The 21,775-nt window shown below is 38.4% G+C and overlaps 1 protein-coding gene across 3 annotated transcripts in view; it reads left to right on the top strand.

The window, feature by feature from the left end:
* The window catches only part of LOC110453290 (tolloid-like protein 1), a 201,343-nt gene that overhangs the window by 168,694 nt on the left and 10,874 nt on the right, over positions 1 to 21,775 (top strand). For 2 of the 3 annotated variants that reach the window (XM_021502179.1, XM_021502178.1), the window contains exons 5-7: positions 4,763 to 4,953; positions 16,281 to 16,469; positions 16,803 to 16,814. In XM_021502179.1, coding sequence (XP_021357854.1) covers positions 4,763 to 4,953; positions 16,281 to 16,469; positions 16,803 to 16,814 — 392 coding nt within the window. The remainder of the gene's footprint in view (positions 1 to 4,762; positions 4,954 to 16,280; positions 16,470 to 16,802; positions 16,815 to 21,775) is intronic. The other variant, XM_021502180.1, reaches the window with a different exon arrangement.

Genomic DNA, 21,775 nt, shown 5'->3' with positions numbered 1-21,775 from the left:
TAATAAAAAAAAGTGTGTCCGTACTTTTTAAACGTCTGTCAACGTATGACGGGACATATTATGATGTGGCCTTGATGGCTGACAGGCTGGCAAGTTGGGTACAGCCATAGTAAAATGTCTTGCTTCTCCACCTGTTTTACCAAATTTGCTATAATTATTAATCTTGGATAGATATATTGTAATTGAGTCTGCATAGTGCCAACTATAATTATCAAGTTTAAGGCCTGACGTTTATTTTTGATACCAGACTTGATATCCAGAGCATACATGTACCTTCCTTGGCTTTTCACCTTTATTCACCAAACTAAATATTACTATCTTGTGAAGACAGAGTGTTGTATACTCAAGTCAGGTCTTGTGGTATAACATTGCTATCTTGTGAAGGCACAGCGTTGTATACTAAAGTCAGGTCTTGTGTTATAACATTACTATCTTCTGAAGGCAGAGTGCTGTATACTCAAGTCAGGGCTTGTGGTTTAACGTTACTACCTTGTGAAGTCACAGAGTTGTATACTCAAGTCAGGTCTTGTGGTATAACATTGCTATCTTGTGAAGACACAGCGTTGTATACTCAAGTCAGGACTTGTGTTATAACATTACTATCTGTTGAAGGCACAGCGTTGTATACTCAAGCCAGGGCTTGTGTTATAACATTACTATCTTGCGAAAGCAGAGAGCTGTATATTCAAGTCAGGTCTTGTGTTATAACCTTACTACCTTGTGAAGTCACAGTGTTGTATCCTCAAGTCAGGTCTTGTGTTATAACATTACTATCTTCTGAAGGCAGAGTGCTGTATACTCAAGTCAGGTCTTGTGTTATAACGTTACTACCTTGTGAAGTCACAGCGTTGTATACTCAAGTCAGGTCTTGTGGTATAACATTACTATCTTGTGAAGGCACAGTGTTGTATACTCAAGTCAGGTCTTGTGTTATAACATTACTATCTTGTGAAGGCACAGTGTTGTATACTCAAGTCAGGTCTTGTGTTATAACATTACTATCTTGTGAAGGCACAGTGTTGTATACTCAAGTCAGGTCTTGTGTTATAACATTACTATCTTGTGAAGGCACAGTGTTGTATACTCAAGTCAGGTCTTGTGTTATAACATTACTATCTTGTGAAGGCACAGTGTTGTATACTCAAGTCAGGTCTTGTGTTATAACATTACTATCTTGTGAAGGCACAGTGTTGTATACTCAAGTCAGGTCTTGTGTTATAACATTACTATCTTGTGAAGGCACAGTGTTGTATACTCAAGTCAGGTCTTGTGTTATAACATTACTATCTTGTGAAGGCACAGTGTTGTATACTCAAGTCAGGTCTTGTGTTATAACATTACTATCTTGTGAAGGCACAGTGTTGTATACTCAAGTCAGGTCTTGTGTTATAACATTACTATCTTGTGAAGGCACAGTGTTGTATACTCAAGTCAGGTCTTGTGTTATAACATTACTATCTTGTGAAGGCACAGTGTTGTATACTCAAGTCAGGTCTTGTGTTATAACATTACTATCTTGTGAAGGCACAGTGTTGTATACTCAAGTCAGGTCTTGTGTTATAACATTACTATCTTGTGAAAGCACAGTGTTGTATACTCAAGTCAGGTCTTGTGTTATAACGTTACTATCTTGTGAAGGCAGAGTGTTGTATACTCAAGTCAGGTCTTGTGTTATAACGTTACTATCTTGTGAAAGCACAGTGTTGTATACTCAAGTCAGGTCTTAATTGTGTTATATCATTACTATCTTGTGAAGGCACAGTGCTGTATACTCAAGTCAGGTCTTGTGTTATAACATTACTATCTTGTGAAGGCAGAGTGCAGTATACTCAAGTCAGGTCTTGTGTGATAACATTACTATCTTGTGAAGGCACAGTGTTGTATACTCAAGTCAGGTCTTGTGTCCCACAATACACAGAGTTATTGCTCTTTGTTCATTTTGCTATCATTGTTTTTCAAGAAAATTCATCAATTTGCTTGTTACTTCGCCTACATGCACACTAAATTGCTAATATTACCTCTCTATCTTTGAAACGTCTTGGTCTCACACCTCTGTTTACACAAAAATGTGATTCTCATGTTCATTTTTGAACATATTCTTATTTAAGTATGATTAGAGTATGGTTAAAAGGGGAGACAATCCCTATACTGGAGTTGGGTGGAATCTGCACATAATCTCATGAGCTTGCAGGCACTTATCCTCAATTCTGATTTGTTCATTCAAATATTACTATAAATAATCACATCACATGGGGGAGACACTAATTCTACTGTTTTGTACTTATGATGGATACTCGTACATTACACATTATGGAAAACCTCTCTATTTGACCACAAGTATTACATAAATATAAACAAAGCGAAACTCTCTATGGTAATGCATCCCCTCCTAAACATTCCACCAGCATGTCAGCTAGTCCAGTTAAAATGTCCACAAGTATGCCAGCTAGTCCAATTAAAATGTCCACAAGTATGCCAGCTAGTCCAGTTAAAATGTCCACCAGCATGTCAGCTAGTCCAGTTAAAATGTCCACAAGTATGTCAGCTAGTCCAGTTAAAATGTCCACCAGTATGCCAGCTAGTCCAGGTAAAATGTCCACAAGCATGCCAGCTAGTCCAGTTAAAATGTCCTCCAGCATGTAAGCTAGTCCAGTTAAAATGTCCACCAGCATGTCAGCTAGTCCAGTTAAAATGTCCACCAGCATGTAAGCTAGTCCAGTTAAAATGTCCCCCAGCATGCCAGCTAGTCCAGTTGAAATGTCCACCAGCACAGTCAGGCTAAAATGTCTACCAGCACGCCAGCTAGTCCAGTTAAAATGTCCACAAGCATGCCAGCTCGTCCAGTTAAAATGTCCTCCAGCATGTAAGCTAGCCCAGTTAAAATGTCCACCAGCATGTCAGCTAGTTCAGTTAAAATGTCCACCAGCATGTCAGCTAGTTCAGTTAAAATGTCCACTAGCACAGTCAGGTTAAAATGTCCACCAGCACGCCAGCTAGTCAAGTTAAAAATGTCCGCCAGCACACAGTCAGGTTAAAATGTCTTCCAGCAAGTCAGCTAGTCCAGTTAAAATGTCCACCAGCACAGTGAAGTTAAAAATGTCCGCCAGCATGCCAGCTAGTCCAGTTGAAATGTCCACCAGCACAGTCAGGTTAAAATGTCTACCAGCAAGTCAGCTAGTCCAGTTAAAATGTCCACCATCACAGTGAAGTTAAAAATGTCCGCCAGCATGCCAGCTAGTCCAGTTGAAATGTCCCCCAGCACAGTCAGGTTAAAATGTCCACCAGCACGCCAGCTAGTCTAGTTAACATTTCCACCAGCACAGTCAGGTTTAAATGTCCACCAGCACGTCAGCTAGTCAAGTTAAAATGTCCACCAGCACAGTCAGGTTAAAATGTCTACCAGCAAGTCAGCTAGTCTAGTTAAAATTTCCACCAGCATAGTCAGGTTAAAATATCCACCAGCAGTCAGGTTTAGATGTCCACCAGCACGTCAGCTAGTCCAGTTAAAATGTCCACCAGCATGCCAGCTAGTCCAGTTAAAATGTCCACCAGCATGTCAGCTAGTTCAGTTAAAATGTCCACCAGCATGTCAGCTAGTCCAGTTAAAATGTTCACCAGCATGTCAGCTAGTTCAGTTAAAATGTCCACTAGCACAGTCAGGTTAAAATGTCCACCAGCACAGTCAGGTTAAAATGTCCACCAGCATGCCAGCTAGTCAAGTTAAAAATGTCCACCAGCACACAGTCAGGTTAAAATGTCTACCAGCAAGTCAGCTAGTCCAGTTAAAATGTCCACCAGCACAGTCAGGTTAAAATGTCCACCAGCATGCCAGCTAGTCAAGTTAAAAATGTCCACCAGCACACAGTCAGGTTAAAATGTCTACCAGCAAGTCAGCTAGTCCAGTTAAAATGTCCACCAGCACAGTCAGGTTAAAATGTCCACCAGCATGCCAGCTAGTCAAGTTAAAAATGTCCACCAGCACACAGTCAGGTTAAAATGTTTACCAGCAAGTCAGCTAGTCCAGTTAAAATGTCCACCAGCACAGTCAAGTTAAAAATGTCCACCAGCATGCCAGCTAGTCCAGTTGAAATGTCCACCAGCACAGTCAGGTTAAAATGTCTACCAGCACGCCAGCTAGTCCAGTTAAAATGTCTTCCAGCATATAGTCAGGTTAAAATGTCCACCAGCACAGTCAGGTTTAAAGGTCCACCAGCACAGTCAGGTTAAAATGTCCACCAGCACGCCAGCTAGTCTAGTTAAAATTTCCACCAGCATAGTCAGGTTTAAATGTCCACCAGCACGTCAGCTAGTCCAGTTAAAATGTCCACCAGCACAGTCAGGTTAAAATGTCTACCAGCAAGTCAGCTAGTCTAGTTAAAATTTCCACCAGCATAGTCAGGTTAAAATATCCACCAGCAGTCAGGTTTAAATGTCCACCAGCACGTCAGCTAGTCCAGTTTAAATGTCCACCAGCATGCCAGTTAGTCCAGTTAAAATGTCCACCAGCAAATATCTTTTCATGGAAACCAAAGTGCCTAGGATTTCTTATGATACCTTATTACTCAATGTTACTTGAATCACAGTAGTGATAAAATAACGCTTGTAAAGAAGTTGTTATATGTCATAAGGGGGCAGTTATGCTGATTTCAAATGTTGTGTAATGATTGTGTATTGACCAGAAATGATAACCCTGAGGGACTATATAGAGAGGAAACTTCACTTCATACTAATACCTTAAATTATAAATGTTGCTGTATTGTAGGTGCCAGTTTGACTACATAGAGATCCACTATGTGAATGATGAGGGCTTCAAGTCAGAAGTGGGTCGCTTCTGTGGCACTGACACACCTGAAGAATTTGTGTCATTACAACCCAAAATGGAAATTGTCTTCAAGTCGGACTCCACCAAGGAGCAAAATGGCTTCATAGCTCACTATGAGTTTCTGGGCGACAGTAAGTACATTTGATGACTACCGTCTATGAGTTTCTGGGCGACAGTAAGTTCATTTGATGACTACCGTCTATAAGTTTCTGGGCGACAGTAAGTTCATTTGATGACTACCTTCTATGAGTTTCTGGGCGACAGTAAGTTCATTTGATGACTACCATCTATGAGTTTCTGGGCGACAGTAAGTACATTTGATGAATACCGTCTATGAGTTTCTGGGCGACAGTAAGTTCATTTGATGACTACCTTCTATGAGTTTCTGGGCGACAGTAAGTACATTTGACGACTACCTTCTATGAGGTTCTGGGCGACAGTAAGTACATTTGACAACTACCTTCTATGCGTTTCTGGGCGACAGAAAGTACATTTGACGACTAGCTTCTATGAGTTTCTGGGCGACAGTAAGTACATTTGACAACTACCTTCTATGAGTTTCTGGGCGACAGAAAGTACATTTGACGACTAGCTTCTATGAGTTTCTGGGCGACAGTAAGTACATTTGACGACTATCTTCTATGAGTTTCTGGGCAACAGTAAGTTCATTTGACGACTAGCTTCTATGAGTTTCTGGGCGACAGTAAGTTCATTTGATGACTACCGTCTATGAGTTTCTGGTTGACAGTAAGAACATTTGATGACTACGTTCTATGAGTTTCTGGGCGAAAGTAAGTACATTTGATGACTACGTTCTATGAGTTTCTGGGCGACAGTAAGTACATTTGATGACTACCTTCTATGAGTTTCTGGGCTACAGTAAGTACATTTGATGACTGGGCTTCTATGAGTTTCTGGGCGACAGTAAGTACATTTGATGACTACGTTCTATGAGTTTCTGGGCGACAGTAAGTACATTTGACGACTAGCTTCTATGAGTTTCTGGGCGACAGTAAGTACAGTTGATGACTGCCTTCTATGAGTTTCTGGGTGACAGTAAGTACATTTGACGACTATCTTCTATGAGTTTCTGGGCGACAGTAAGTACATTTGATGACTGCCTTCTATGAGTTTCTGGGCGACAGTAAGTACATTTGACGACTACCTTCTATGAGTTTCTGGGCGACAGTAAGTTCATTTGATGACTATCTTCTATGAGTTTCTGGGCGACATTAAGTACATTTGACGACTAGCTTCTATGAGTTTCTGGGCGACAGTAAGTACATTTGACGACTAGCTTCTGTGAGTTTCTGGGCGACAGTAAGTACATTTGACGACTAGCTTCTGTGAGTTTCTGGGCGACAGTAAGTACATTTGACGACTAGCTTTTATGAGTTTCTGGGCGACAGTAAGTACATTTGACGACTAGCTTTTATGAGTTTCTGGGCGACAGTAAGTACATTTGACGTCTAACTTCTATGAGTTTCTGGGCGACAGTAAGTTCATTTGATGACTAACTTCTATGAGTTTCTGGGCGACATTAAGTACATTTGACGACTAGATTCTATGAGTTTCTGGGCGACAGTAAGTACATTTGATGACTGCGTTCTATGAGTTTCTGGGCGACAGTAAGTACATTTGATGACTGCGTTCTATGAGTTTCTGGGCGACAGTAAGTACATTTGAAGACTACCTTCTAGGGGATTCTGGGCGACAGTAAGTTCATTTGATGACTATATTCTATGAGTTTCTGGGCGACATTAAGTACATTTGACGACTAGATTCTATGAGTTTCTGGGCGACAGTAAGTACATTTGAAGACTAGCTTCTTCGAGTTTCTGGGCGACAGTAGGTACATTTTACGACTAGCTTCTATGAGTTTCTGGACAACAGTAAGTACATTTGACGACTAGCTTCTATGTGTTTCTGGGCGACAGTAAGTACATTTGACGACTAGCTTTTATGAGTTTCTGGGCGACAGTAAGTACATTTGAAGACTACCTTCTAGGGGATTCTGGGCGACAGTAAGTTCATTTGATGACTATATTCTATGAGTTTCTGGGCGACATTAAGTACATTTGACGACTGGCTTCTATGAGTTTCTGGGCGACAGTAAGTACATTTTACGACTAGCTTTTATGAGTTTCTGGGCGACAGTAAGTACATTTGAAGACTAGCTTCTTCGAGTTTCTGGGCGACAGTAGGTACATTTTACGACTAGCTTCTATGAGTTTCTGGACAACAGTAAGTACATTTGACGACTAGCTTCTATGTGTTTCTGGGCGACAGTAAGTACATTTGACGACTAGCTTCTATGAGTTTCTAGACAACAATAAGTACATTTGACGACTAGCTTCTATGAGTTTCTGGGCGACAGTAAGTACATTTGAAGACTAGCTTCTTCGAGTTTCTGGGCGACAGTAGGTACATTTTACGACTAGCTTCTATGAGTTTCTGGGTGACAGTAAGTACATTTGATGACTACCTTCTATGACATTCTGGGCGACATTAATAACATTTGACAACTAGGTTCTATGAGTTTCTAGACAACAGTAAGTACATTTGACGACTAGCTTCTATGAGTTTCTAGACAACAGTAATTACATTTGATGACTACCTTCTATGATTTTCTGGACAACAATAAGTATATTTGACGACTAGCTTCTATGAGTTTCTGGGCGACAGTAAGTACATTTGACGACTAGCTTCTATGAGTTTCTGTGCGACAGTAAGTACATTTGACGACTAGCTTCTATGAGTTTCTGGGTGACAGTGATTACTTTTGACGACTACCTTCTATGAGTTTCTGGGTGACAGTAATCACATTTGACGACTACCTTCTATGAGTTTCTGGGCGACAGTAAGTACATTTGACGACTAACATCTGGTTGTTCACACTATTTGATAGAGTTGATATTTCTTTGCTTTACATAGCTGTATTTCAGCTGATTTAGTTTAGTGGATATTATCAATTAAACTAAGATTGATGTTGTATGTATTGGTTAGACATACATTGTACATGGACAGGTTGTAGACTTATATCTGACCCTATACATGTGTACCTGATGTTTTTGATTAAACACAGGAGCCTCAGACAATGAAAGCTATATGCTAAGTAATGTGAAGGGATTATGCAAAAAAATTGAAGCCTTCATGTTTATTTGGATCGCTGATGGTGGGTATAATGACATAGATTGGACATATTGGACAAAGACCTGGGAACACGTATCTGGTAGAAGGCAGACAAAGAAGGAAATGATTAAACTTGATATGGCATAGAAGATTCTTATCTTTCCACACTTCCAGCCATAAGTCATGTGTATGTCTGGCTAGTTACCAACAACAATGACACCTGACAGGAATCTCAGATAAACGTAAATCAGTAAAGAACGTGACATTTATACTCAGGTTTTAGATCCCAGATGTAACATACAAAAGAATGATAGATAAAAACCTACAGAGCAGTATTTCAGCATTGAAGTGTAAATGCCAACTGGGACACAACAAAATCCACTAGCACTTCATGTTGGATATGTCACATTGCATTTGGCATAAACCTGTTCAATACTTACCGGGTGTCTTTCCCAGCTTATGCCATGGTGCGGCGTCCATCGTCTGTCCTTCTGTCGTCCGTCTGGCATCAACTTTTTACTTTAAACAACTTCTTCTCAATTGTCAAGAGGCCTAGGGTAATGGTATTTGGCCAGTAGCATGCTGGGAGGAAGGAATACCAAGGTTGTTCAAATGAATGACCTTCGCCAATTTTAAAGGTCACATGGGTCAAATATGTTAAAATCTTAAACAACTTCTTTTGAATAACCAGAAGGCCCAGGATGATAATATTTGGCTAATCACATACTGACATGAAAGGCTACTGAGTTGTTCAAATAAATGACCTCGATTTATATTCAAGGTCATGGGGGTCAATTGTTTTAAAAAACTTACAAACAAAGTGATAGGGATCAAATATGTTCAAAATCTTTAATCAACTTCTTCTGAGTAACCATGAGGCCCAGATTATCAATATTTGGCCAGTCGCTATTGCTTGGATGAAGGGCTATCATGATTTTTCATTTGAATGACCTTGACCCACTTTCAAAGTCACATTTGGTCAAATATGTATAAATCTTCAAATATCCTAATCTCAAAAAGCAAAATGTCTGGGTTGGTGGTATTTGGCAGTTGCATCCCGAGATGAAGGGTTATAAAGTTTGTTCAATGTAATTACCTTGTTCGATTTTTAAGGTCACAAGGGTCAAATGTTTTTAAATCTTTAAACAGGTTCTTTTGAATAAATTATTGTCATCAATACTAATATTTTGCATTCAGATTTTTTTTAGATCACTTTGAAGGTTATAAGTGTGAGATTAATATACCAACAGGTGAGCGATGCAGGCCAATTGGGCCTCTTGTTAATATCTTATTATCCTTTGGGTGTACTAGGATACTACGAAGCGGTTTGTGGGGCTTCATGGCTGTCATGCCATGACCGCGATATATCCTCTGGATGGTTTCGGATATATCTTTTATATACAGGATGACCACCTGACCTTTGGTTGTGTTCTTATCCTTGTTGGCCTCTGCTTGTTCTTCTCCTTACTTTGACACTGTTTTTGTACCCAATTTCTTAGGGCCCATTCTGGATATGCACAAGTTTTCATTGCCCTAGCGATGTGACTCTGCTCTTGTATTTTGTCCTGTTGTTCTGTGACTATTGTATCACATCTGTTGAGCAACATGCATAGGACGCCTAACTTCTGGTACAAAGGATGGTGAGATTTGAAGTTCAGGTATTGGTCTGTATGGGTCTTTTTTCTATAGACCAATACCTACATAGTTCCATCTTCTTTTTTTTACCAGTAGAGTGTCTAGGAAGGGCATTATACAGTTGTTGTTTTTCTCGCATGCAAATTTGATGTTGTTAGTGGCATCTGTGGTGTTCTAAATCGAGATAAGGGGGCTTATAGACTCTCGCACATCTATGACCAAGTGTTAAACAAAACGTAGCTGAATTGAGTCATTTCAGTATATATATAACAACAAATTGTACCTATATGCTTACAGTGTAGCCGAATCGACATCGATCAGTGGACATTTTTTACACCTTTGTGTACATACGCTTCACTGGTCATTTGTCTGATGAAGGTGACAGAGTACATACGTTACTAGTCATCGAAACGTCACATATAAATACGTATTGGTTGTGCTACATGAATCTTTTCACAATCCATACTTACCAACCTGAAGAAAATGTTTCGAAAAGAAACCTACAGAAATCTACGATACAAACCTACAGAAAGTTACAGAACAAACCCATCAGTTAGTCTGATACACAACAAACCTAGAGGAAGTTACAGAACAAACCCAACAGTCAGTCTGATACACAACAAAGCTACAGAAAGTTACAGAACAAGCCCATCAGTCAGTCTGATAAACAACAAACCTACAGAAAGCTACAGAACAAACCCATCAGTTAGTCTGATACACAACAAACCTCCAGAAAGTTACAGAACAAATTACCCATCATTCAGTCTGATACACAACAAACCTACGGAAAGTTACCGAACAAACCCCTCAGTCAGTCTGATACACAAAAAACCTGCAGAAAGTTACAGAACAAATTACCCATCATTCAGTATGATACACAACAAACCTACTGGTCATTTGTCTGATGAAGGTGACAAAGTACATACGTTACTAGTCATCGAAACGTCACATATAAATACGTATTGGTTGTGCTACATGCATCTTTTCACAATCCATACGTACCAACCTGAAGAAAATGTTTCGAAAATAAACCTACAGAAATCTACGATGCAAACCTACAGAAAGTTACCGAACAAACCCATCAGTCAGTCAGATACACAACAAACCTACAGAAGGTTACAGAACAAACCCATCAGTTAGTCTGATACACAACAAACCTCCAGAAAGTTACAGAACAAATTACCCATCATTCAGTCTGATACACAACAAACCTACAGAAAGGTACAGAACAAACCCATCAGTTAGTCTGATACACAACAAACCGACAGAAAGTTACAGAACAAGCCCATCAGTCAGTCTGATAAACAACAAACCTACAGAAAGATACAGAACAAACCCATCAGTCAGTCAGATACACAACAAACCTACAGAAGGTTACAGAACAAACCCATCAGCCAGTCTGATACACAACAAAGCTACAGAAAGTTACAGAACAAGCCCATCAGTCAGTCTGATAAACAACAAACCTACAGAAAGCTACAGAACAAACCCATCAGTCAGTCGGATACACAACAAACCTACAGAATGTTACAGAACAAACCCATCAGTCAGTCTGATAAACAACAAACCTACAGAAAGTTACCGAACAAACCCATCAGTCAGTCAGATACACAACAAACCTACAGAATGTTACAGAACAAACCCATCAGTTAGTCTGATACACAACAAACCGACAGAAAGTTACAGAACAAATTACCCATCATTCAGTCTGATACACAACAAAGCTACAGAAAGTTACAGAACAAGCCCATCAGTCAGTCTGATAAACAACAAACCTACAGAAAGTTACCGAACAAACCCATCAGTCAGTCAGATACACAACAAACCTACAGAAAGATACAGAACAAACCCATCAGCCAGTCTGATACACAACAAACCTACCGAAAGTTACAGAACAAACCCAGCAGTCAGTCTGATACACAAAAAACCTGCAGAAAGTTACAGAACAAATTACCCATCATTCAGTCTGATACACAACAAACCTACAGAATGTTACAGAACAAACCCATCAGTAAACGTCACATATAAATACGTATTGGTTGTTCTACAGGAATCTTTTCACAATCCATTCTTACCAACCTGAAGAAAATGTTTCGAAAAGAAACCTACAGAAATCTACGATCCAACCCTACAGAAAGTTCCAGACCAAACTCATCAGTCACTCTGATACACAACAACCCTACAGAAAGTTACAGAACAGACCCATCAGTCAGTCTGATCCACAACAAACCTACAGAAAGATACAGAACAAACCCATCAGTCAGTCTGATAAACAACAAACCTACAGAAAGCTACAGAACAAACCCATCAGCCAGTCTGATACACAACAAAGCTACAGAAAGTTACAGAACAGACCCATCAGTCAGTCTGATCCACAACAAACCTACAGAAAGGTACAGAACAAACCCATCAGTCAGTCAGATACACAACAAACCTACAGAAAGCTACAGAACAAACCCATCAGCCAGTCTGATACACAACAAACCTACGGAAAGTTACCGAACAAACCCATCAGTCAGTCGGATACACAACAAACCTACAGAATGTTACAGAACAAACCCATCAGCCAGTCTGATACACAACAAACCTAGAGGAAGTTACAGAACAAACCCAGCAGTCAGTCTGATACACAAAAAACCTGCAGAAAGTTACAGAACAAATTACCCATCATTCAGTATGATACACAACAAACCTACAGAAGGTTACAGAACAAACCCATCAGTTAGTCTGATACACAACAAACCTAGAGGAAGTTACAGAACAAACCCAGCAGTCAGTCTGATACACAAAAAACCTGCAGAAAGTTACAGAACAAATTACCCATCATTCAGTCTGATACACAACAAAGCTACAGAAAGTTACAGAACACACCCACCAGTCAGTCTGATACACAAAAAACCTGCAGAAAGTTACAGAACAAATTACCCATCATTCAGTATGATACACAACAAACCTACTGGTCATTTGTCTGATGAAGGGGACAGAGGACATACGTTACTAGTCATCGAAACGTCACATATAAATACGTATTGGTTGTTCTACAGGAATCTTTTCACAATCCATTCTTACCAACCTGAAGAAAATGTTTCGAAAATAAACCTACAGAAATCTACGATCCAAACCTACAGAAAGTTACCGAACAAACCCCTCAGTCAGTCTGATACACAACAAACCTACAGAAAGCTTTAACATGTACTGTACTGACATAATAAGCACTCTGGAAGCTTACAAATTTGGGATAAATAGAATGATAGAAACTGATTCAAACTTAGCCAAAGCCAAAATTAGAGGCACATCATTTTAAGTAAGATGCTAAATAGTTCATAATGCAAAACAATTAGGCACTCTGTCCAAGATAGGGGGCAGTTATTACATTGACTGGTAAATAGGATTTAAAACCAATTGGCATATACCCGGTAAGTGCATTCACAGATGAATAAGATTTATATAATATATATTCCATATCAGTGCGGACATCAACAGAAACTGAACCATGCCAGTGTTTTGATTAAGAAAGAGCTACAACCGTCTACCAGAGTTGTTGGTTAATGAGGTAATTAAACTGTAGACCATGCAGGCCTTCCTTGCTTGGATTAGTAATTGTCTTTTCCAAGAAATTCTCGCTGACCTCCATTTTGTAAATGGGTATTGGATGTTGATCCTCCTGGAAAGTGAGATGTGGGTCTAGATAGTACGGGGATCAATGGCTTCCTAGACACAACGATTCCAGCAACGATTGACCAACACCCACAGGTCCAAAACCTGCTACACCAACCAACAAAACTCCATTTCCTTCCTTCAGACTGCTTATACACAGAGACTGATGTATTGTTTGTGCAGTCAGCTTTTTGCAAAACCCTGAGTTTCACGTCCATTAATACTTAGAGCTATGTTAACATCGGTATACATTGTATGTTGCTGTCTGACTATCCTAGGGAACAGCACTATGGTCAAAGTTTACATGATATCTGTTTTCTTTAATAGATTAAACATCCACAGTACTGGCAGTGTGTCAGGTATCTTAGAGCTTGAATGAAATACAAAATGCTAAAAATGAATTACAGAAAGATGGTTCTGGATGAAGAGGTTTAAGTTTTATATCAGTGTTGCTAATTTTTCCATTCAGAGAGGGATGAAATATTTTTAGAAACAATTTTGCCAAGATTAAAATGAGAGTTGATATACATGTTTGTATCTAATAAACAAGATGCCCAATGGGCCTGCATCGCTCACCTGGTATAAATCTCACACTTGTAACCTTAAAAGTGATCTAAAATAAAGCTACAGGCAAAATTAAATATCAATATTTATGATTAGAATTCATTCAAAAGAACCTGTTATTTTCTTTTTAAACATTTCACCCCTGTGATTGAAAGTCGAACAAAGTCATTATGTTGAACAAGTTTTATAGCCTTTCATCTCAGGATGCAACTTGCAAGGTATCAACATCCTGGGACCCATGGTTATTCAGAAGAGGTCCTTTAAAGATTTTAAACAAATTTGACCCCTGTGACCTTGAATATAAGTCAAAGTCATTCACTTTAACAAACATATATAATAGTCCTTGATCCCAGCATGCTACTGACTATATATAAACATCCTGAGCCTTTTGGTTATTCAAAACAAGTTTTTTTTTTTTAATATTTTGAACATATTTGCTCCTTGTGACCTTGAATATGATTCAAGGTCATACATTTATACAAACTTGGTAGCCCTTGATCGTAGTATACTACTGACTAAATATCATCACTCTGGGCATTTTTGGTTATTCAGAAAAAGTTGTTTGAAGTTTTTAACATATTTGACCCCTGTGACCTTGAATATCGGTGAAGGTCATTCATTTGAACAAACATTGTAGTCCTTCATCTCAGAATGCTAATGGCAAAATATCATCACCCTGTGCATTTTGGTTATTCAAAAGAAGTTGTTTAATGTTTTTAACATAATTGACCCCTGTGACCTTCAATGTGTGTGAAGGTCATCCATTTGAAACAAACTTTGTAGCCCTTTATCTCAGCATGCTACTGGCCAAATATCATCACCCCAGGCCTTTTGCTTATTCAGAAGAAATTGTTTAAAGGTTTTTTTAAGACAATTGACCCCTGTGACCTTGAATATAATTGAAGGTCATTCATTTGAACAAACCTGGTAGCCCTTCACCCAAGAATGCTACTGGCCAAATATCATTTCCCTGGGCGTTTTGGTTATTGAGAAGAAGTTGTTTAAAGTTTTAAACATAATTGACCCCTGTAACCTTGAATATGGGTGAAGGTCATTCATTTGAACAAACTGTGTAGCCCTTCATCTCAGCATGCTACTGGCCAAATATCATCACCCTGGGCATTTCGATTATTCAGAAGAAGTTGTTTAAAGGTTTTTTAAGACAATTGACCCCTGTGACCTAGAATATAATTGAAGGTCATTCATTTGAACTAACCTGGTAGCCCTTCACCCAAGAATGCTACTGGCCAAATATCATTTCCCTGGGCGTTTCGGTTATTGAGAAGAAGTTGTTTAAAGTTTTTAACATATTTGACCCCTGTGACCTTGAATTTGTGTGAAGGTCATCCATTTGAACAAACTTTTTATCCCTTCATCTCAGCATGCTACTGGCCAAATATCATCACCCTGGGCATTTCGATTATTCAGAAGAAGTTGTTTAAAGGTTTTTTAAGACAATTGACCCCTGTGACCTTGAACATAATTGAAGGTCATTCATTTGAACAAACTTGGTAGCCCTTCATCCCAGCATGCTACTGGCCAAATATCATCACCCTGTGCATTTTGGTTATTAAGAAGAAGTTGTTTAATGTTTTACACATATTTGACCCCTGTGACCTTGAAAGTGGGTGAAGGTCATTAATATTAACAAACTTTGTAGCCCTTCATCCCAGTTTCCTTTTGGCCAAATATCATCACCCTAGGCCTTTTGGTTAATAAGAAGAAGTCGTTTAAAGTAAAAAATTGACGCCGGACAGACGGCCAACGCATGAACGGACGCCGGACGCCGCGCCACAGCATAAGCTCACTTGGCACTTCGTGCCAGGTGAGCTAAAAAGAATAATATATATATATGGCTAAAGTGAACAATGTCAACAGTAAAAATGTGATATGAAAACTTAGAAAAATTAGATTAAAAAGATGTAAAAATTGGGATAATTGATTTTTAATATTACATCCACAATCTTTACAATCAAGAAACCTAATTTAGTGGGATTGTAATAACTAATAACTCACAGAAAAATGCAATTACCAAACCAAAATGTATAACATTCAATGTCTAGATAGATGTCCATGGTGATAGATCCAGTCCAGATCTGTTACATGACACGATTTCATTCCTCCTTCAGATAGTCTTTGATCCTTAACACCCTTATCACTTTCCATAGCTGTTTATATTTGGGTGCCAAATGTAAGAGGAAACAATAAAGGTATGGCCATGCCATGATTCCACTGCCACCTCTAAACTCCAGGTTGTTGCTGTTATCTAGCTGGGTTACCAAGTCACCATCATTTGACCCGTTACAGTTCCTCTTCAAGTAATTTAAGCCAAGGTTCATGACAGGGTAGGATCAAATTTCCTAATAATACAATTGAGGCATACAGTTGAAATGTAAAACAATGAAATATGTTTGACTCAAGCATTGGTTTGTTTTGTAGAAGGTCACTTTTAAATGTTGCTCTTTTTCAGACTGGCAACCCTTCGGCCCCTCCACTATAGGGTGTGGTCCCGGGTACCTAACAGGCAGTGGCGGGCTGATCATATCACCAAACTATCCCGCACTCTTTCCGACCTTAAGCCGGTGTTCATGGATCATCAAGGTCAAAGACACACAGAAGATCCTGCTCCAGATTGTTGACATGGAAATCTCCAGCAGTAGTAGGTTCTTTTGTGTTGTTTAAATAGAAACAAACGGACAAATTTACATTACACAATTGATGCATAACAGAAAAGATGTTTATTGGATGCTAAGTAAAAATAGAAAATAGTTGATCATAATGTAGAAATGCAGTACAGAAAAACCAACCTTGAGAAACTTTATAAACATTAGAAATTTGTGTTTAGTTTACTTAATTAATGAGATTCTAAATATAGTTGTAGAGACTCTACTTGAAAATTGGTATTGCTTAGGTGTCAAACGGTTTATGATGAAGTTTAGTTTAACGATATAACTTGTGTTTCACTACAATGCTGATCCTTGTTGTATTTCAGCTCACCCCTTTAGTAAGTCTGGAGGATTAGACTCTTTAAAATTGTATCATTTTCAAATTGGGGAAAATACCATATCAGCTCTGTTCTAATATGCGTATTGCTTCTGCAGAAACGCATGCTGCCATGGCACGCATATCGCATGTCATTTAATTAGTACTCTGCGTACGTTTAGACTCTGCACTAGTGTCTAATTTTAAACCTGATTGGGAAATACTTGAGTAAAAGTCGATCTGATGAACTACACTCTGTCACCATGCTTATATTTGGGACACAGTCAACTCTTTTAGGTGTTTTAATTTTGGTATCTGACATTTCATAGACACTTGTTTTGGGGGAGGGTGTTGACATTTGCCAGGTTTAGGGTATGTGGCTATATTCGGAAATTTGATCATTAGACGGAAAGGTTCCATTTGGAGATGTGTTTGTAATGGTGGCGGTTACTTGTTATATCCCCTCATTAACTTCATTGTCAATGTCAGTGTGTCCAACTCTGTGCTACTTTAGGAGGAAATACCATAAATGAACAAATAAACTTGTGTAAAGGTTTGATTGCTGCTGTTACCATATCCCATCCAATGATTTCACCCTTACTATTCTACATGATAGACTGATAATTTTTGTACAAGGTAATAAATAAAGGCTTAGTTTGTTTTGAACACAAACAGGACTTTTAAATTGAAAACAAACTTAGCATTTATTATTCATACCAAACTGATGAATCTTATTCTGAAGGTAATATATATTACATAAAGCACAGGGAAATACAAATCTTCTTGGTGCAATCATATTTTTCCAGTTTTTGTCACCAAAGATTAAAGTAATATAATAATGACTTCACTACAAAATGATCTGAGAATCAGATATGTGCAGTGGNGGGGGGGGGGGGGGGGGGGGGGGGGGGGGGGGGGGGGGAGTTAAGGAATACTTACTGATTGGGGTTATACAATACTGACTTATAATTACAGAGAGGTGATAGTAACTAATATTTGAAGAAGTGTAAAATAATTATTTTTCACAGACATTCTTTACATATTATCATATTGTATAAAATCCATTTGCAAAAGATTTGGTGATAATTACAAATTCTAAACACTGATAACAATTTTTGCATGTAACGTTGAATTTTAAATAAGTATTTGGATATTTAAAGCATGCTCATTCAACCCTTTCTTATTATCATCAAGCCCTTTATAACTGTTTATTTGTTTAAATCTTGAACAAAAGATTGACAGTGTGAGTAATGCTGTGTGGTATGGATACTCCTCACTGGGACCATGGTACTTTTCTCCTTGTTATTTATGATACTTTGCAGGTTGAGGTGACATACAAATGTATTTGGAGCACTATATAGTATATCCTGGTACAGAGTCCTCCTCTAACCATCACAGACTACAATGTTTTTGGAGCACTATATAGTATATCCTGGTACAGAGCCCTCCTCTAACCATCACAGACTACAATGTATTTGGAGCACTATATAGTATATCCTGGTACAGAGTCCTCCTCTAACCATCACAGACTACAATGTATTTGGAGCACTATATAGTATATCCTGGTACAGAGCCCTCCTCTAACCATCACAGACTACAATGTATTTGGAGCACTATATAGTATATCCTGGTACAGAGTCCTCCTCTAACCATCACAGACTACAATGTATTTGGAGCACTATATAGTATATCCTGGTACAGAGTCCTCCTCTAACCATCACAGACTACAATGTATTTGGAGCACTATATAGTATATCCTGGTACAGAGCCCTCCTCTAACCATCACAGACTACAATGTATTTGGAGCACTATATAGTATATCCTGGTACAGAGTCCTCCTCTAACCATCACAGACTACAATGTATTTGGAGCACTATATAGTATATCCTGGTACAGAGTCCTCCTCTAACCATCACAGACTACAATGTATTTGGAGCACTATATAGTATATCCTGGTACAGAGTCCTCCTCTAACCATCACAGACTACAATGTATTTGGAGCACTATATAGTATATCCTGGTACAGAGTCCTCCTCTAACCATCACAGACTACAATGTATTTGGAGCACTATATAGTATATCCTGGTACAGAGCCCTCCTCTAACCATCACAGACTACAATGTATTTGGAGCACTATATAGTATATCCTGGTACAGAGTCCTCCTCTAACCATCACAGACTACAATGTATTTGGAGCACTATATAGTATATCCTGGTACAGAGCCCTCCTCTAACCATCACAGACTACAATGTATTTGGAGCACTATATAGTATATCCTGGTACAGAGTCCTCCTCTAACCATCACAGACTACAATGTATTTGGAGCACTATATAGTATATCCTGGTACAGAGTCCTCCTCTAACCATCACAGACTACAATGTATTTGGAGCACTATATAGTATATCCTGGTACAGAGTCCTCCTCTAACCATCACAGACTACAATGTATTTGGAGCACTATATAGTATATCCTGGTACAGAGTCCTCCTCTAACCATCACAGACTACAATGTATTTGGAGCACTATATAGTATATCCTGGTACAGAGCCCTCCTCTAACCATCACAGACTACAATGTATTTGGAGCACTATATAGTATATCCTGGTACAGAGTCCTCCTCTAACCATCACAGACTACAATGTATTTGGAGCACTATATAGTATATCCTGGTACAGAGCCCTCCTCTAACCATCACAGACTACAATGTATTTGGAGCACTATATAGTATATCCTGGTACAGAGTCCTCCTCTAACCATCACAGACTACAATGTATTTGGAGCACTATATAGTATATCCTGGTACAGAGTCCTCCTCTAACCATCACAGACTACAATGTATTTGGAGCACTATATAGTATATCCTGGTACAGAGTCCTCCTCTAACCATCACAGACTACAATCACTCATTGATAACCTTTTAGTCAGCTAGAAAATTAGGATTATTTTTATACGGCTTTTTTTAGTCTTCCCTATTCTATAGATACATCGATCACCATTTTGTTAAGTATATGTACATTTCATAAAATAAAAGAGGTATATATATCACTCACACATTTTTTTCAGAATACATGAGATCATATCAAATCTTATTCTTTATATTGTCATTAAGATTGTAATTAACTGTACTTTTCTTCATTATTGATGAAGATTATTTGCACTAATGGGAAACAATTGTCACAGGTATTTTGTTTTCTTTTCTGTGAGTGTCTATCGATCTGATTTTTGCACTACAATGTATCTAGTTCTGTTCCATGTCATCTGAGTTAGCTTCAAGCTTCATTCAGCTGGTGATTTGTAAATCAATTTGCTCTTTTCCATCATTTGCAGAATTTCACAGTCACATTATATGCTTTTGGCATGATACTTCTACACTGCTAACATGCAGGGCTTCATCAGCAGAGATGAACTTAAATTGTCATATTTTGGACAAACTTCACTTCATTTGTCACTGTTCAACCCTTAAATCAACATGCACTTCTGCCCATGATCACAGTGAACTCACTCACTTAAGCATTTTCAGACTAAACCACATGAAAGTGACAACATATACCTTCTCAATTATACAAGTAATAAGGATTGATGAGCTATCGCAGGTAAAACTGATCAACCTTTGACCTTTACTTTTGACTGGACAAGGTCAAGGCAGCTCATGTTTGTATCAGCAGAGATATTAATGGAAGTCTGTAAATAGCTAATAATAATATATAACATTGATATAGTGCCCTATATAATTTGTAAAATTACCCTAAAGTGCTTTACAACATATGGATAATAGTATTAATTATAATTGTGAAACAAAAATGGCTTACAATCACCATTATACATTAAGCAAGAAGATAATCATCGCAATGTGCACATAAATGAATAAATAAAGGGTGGTATTTACGACGTCTGTGCAAAAAGTCTAAATTGCAGATGTAAAGAGATGAGTTTTGATGTCCTTCTTGAATTTGGCCAGGGTATTTGACTTTCTAATAGCGGATGGTAAAGCTATTCCACAACGTGGCCGAAACCCTCCCAAAGCACAGCTGGTTTCCATATGTCACAGAACGAGATTTTGGGACACACAACAATGATTCTGACTCCAACTACAGTGATCGTGACAGCTGATATAGGGTAACAAGCACCTGTAGGTACTGGGGAGCTGTTCCATTCAATGCCTTGTATGTGTACACTAAAGTTTTGTACTGCAACCTGTATTGTACAGGTAACCAGTGCAATGGATAGAGCACAAAGAATAGAGCCAAGAATATCTGAGGATGTAAATCATAACATCTACCAAAAAGTGTTGGTGGGATCCGCCAGAAGTTTTAAGACGGTATCCACCTAGTATTGACTTAAGCAGACTTAAGATGGATTCCAGGCAAACTTAAGGCATAAATAACTGACTTAAGCAGACTTAAGATGGATTCAAGGCAAACTTACAGCAAAAATAACTGACTTAAGCAGACTTAAGATGGATTCCAGGCAAATTTAAGGCATAAATAACTGACTTAAGCAGACTTAAGGTGGGTTCCAGGAAGACTAAAGGCAAATACCGGCTTTAACATTAAAGCGAGCTTCATTACACAGAGTGAGATGTTCATGTAATCATGAAAACAGGATATAGGTATCTAATATAATTAACCAATGTGTTGTTCTTAGGATCATCCTATGATACAATAGGTATAGGTTTCATAGGTGATCATATAAGATAAAATATTGGTCAAAGAAATCATACATTATACTGTTTATCTTCTAGAGGTCAAATGATACAATTTCCTGGTTCCAGAAGTCCTATAATACAAAGTTGATGTTCTAGAGGGATTATATGACACATTGTATTAATTGTTTTTGTATGGTACCATGTCTCAGTTCCAGAATTTAGATGATGCGTTGGTTCTAAAGATTAAAGGATATAATGTTTGGTTCTAGAGATCATAGCTTAAACATACTTGACAACCTTTTGAAATATCCATGCGGGAGATTGTATGTTCTTAAAA

This window comes from Mizuhopecten yessoensis, unplaced genomic scaffold (assembly GCF_002113885.1).
Source record: "Mizuhopecten yessoensis strain PY_sf001 unplaced genomic scaffold, ASM211388v2 scaffold7251, whole genome shotgun sequence".
Classification (NCBI taxonomy): Eukaryota; Metazoa; Mollusca; class Bivalvia; order Pectinida; family Pectinidae; genus Mizuhopecten; species Mizuhopecten yessoensis.
This window is presented reverse-complemented; position numbering and strand designations above follow the sequence as displayed.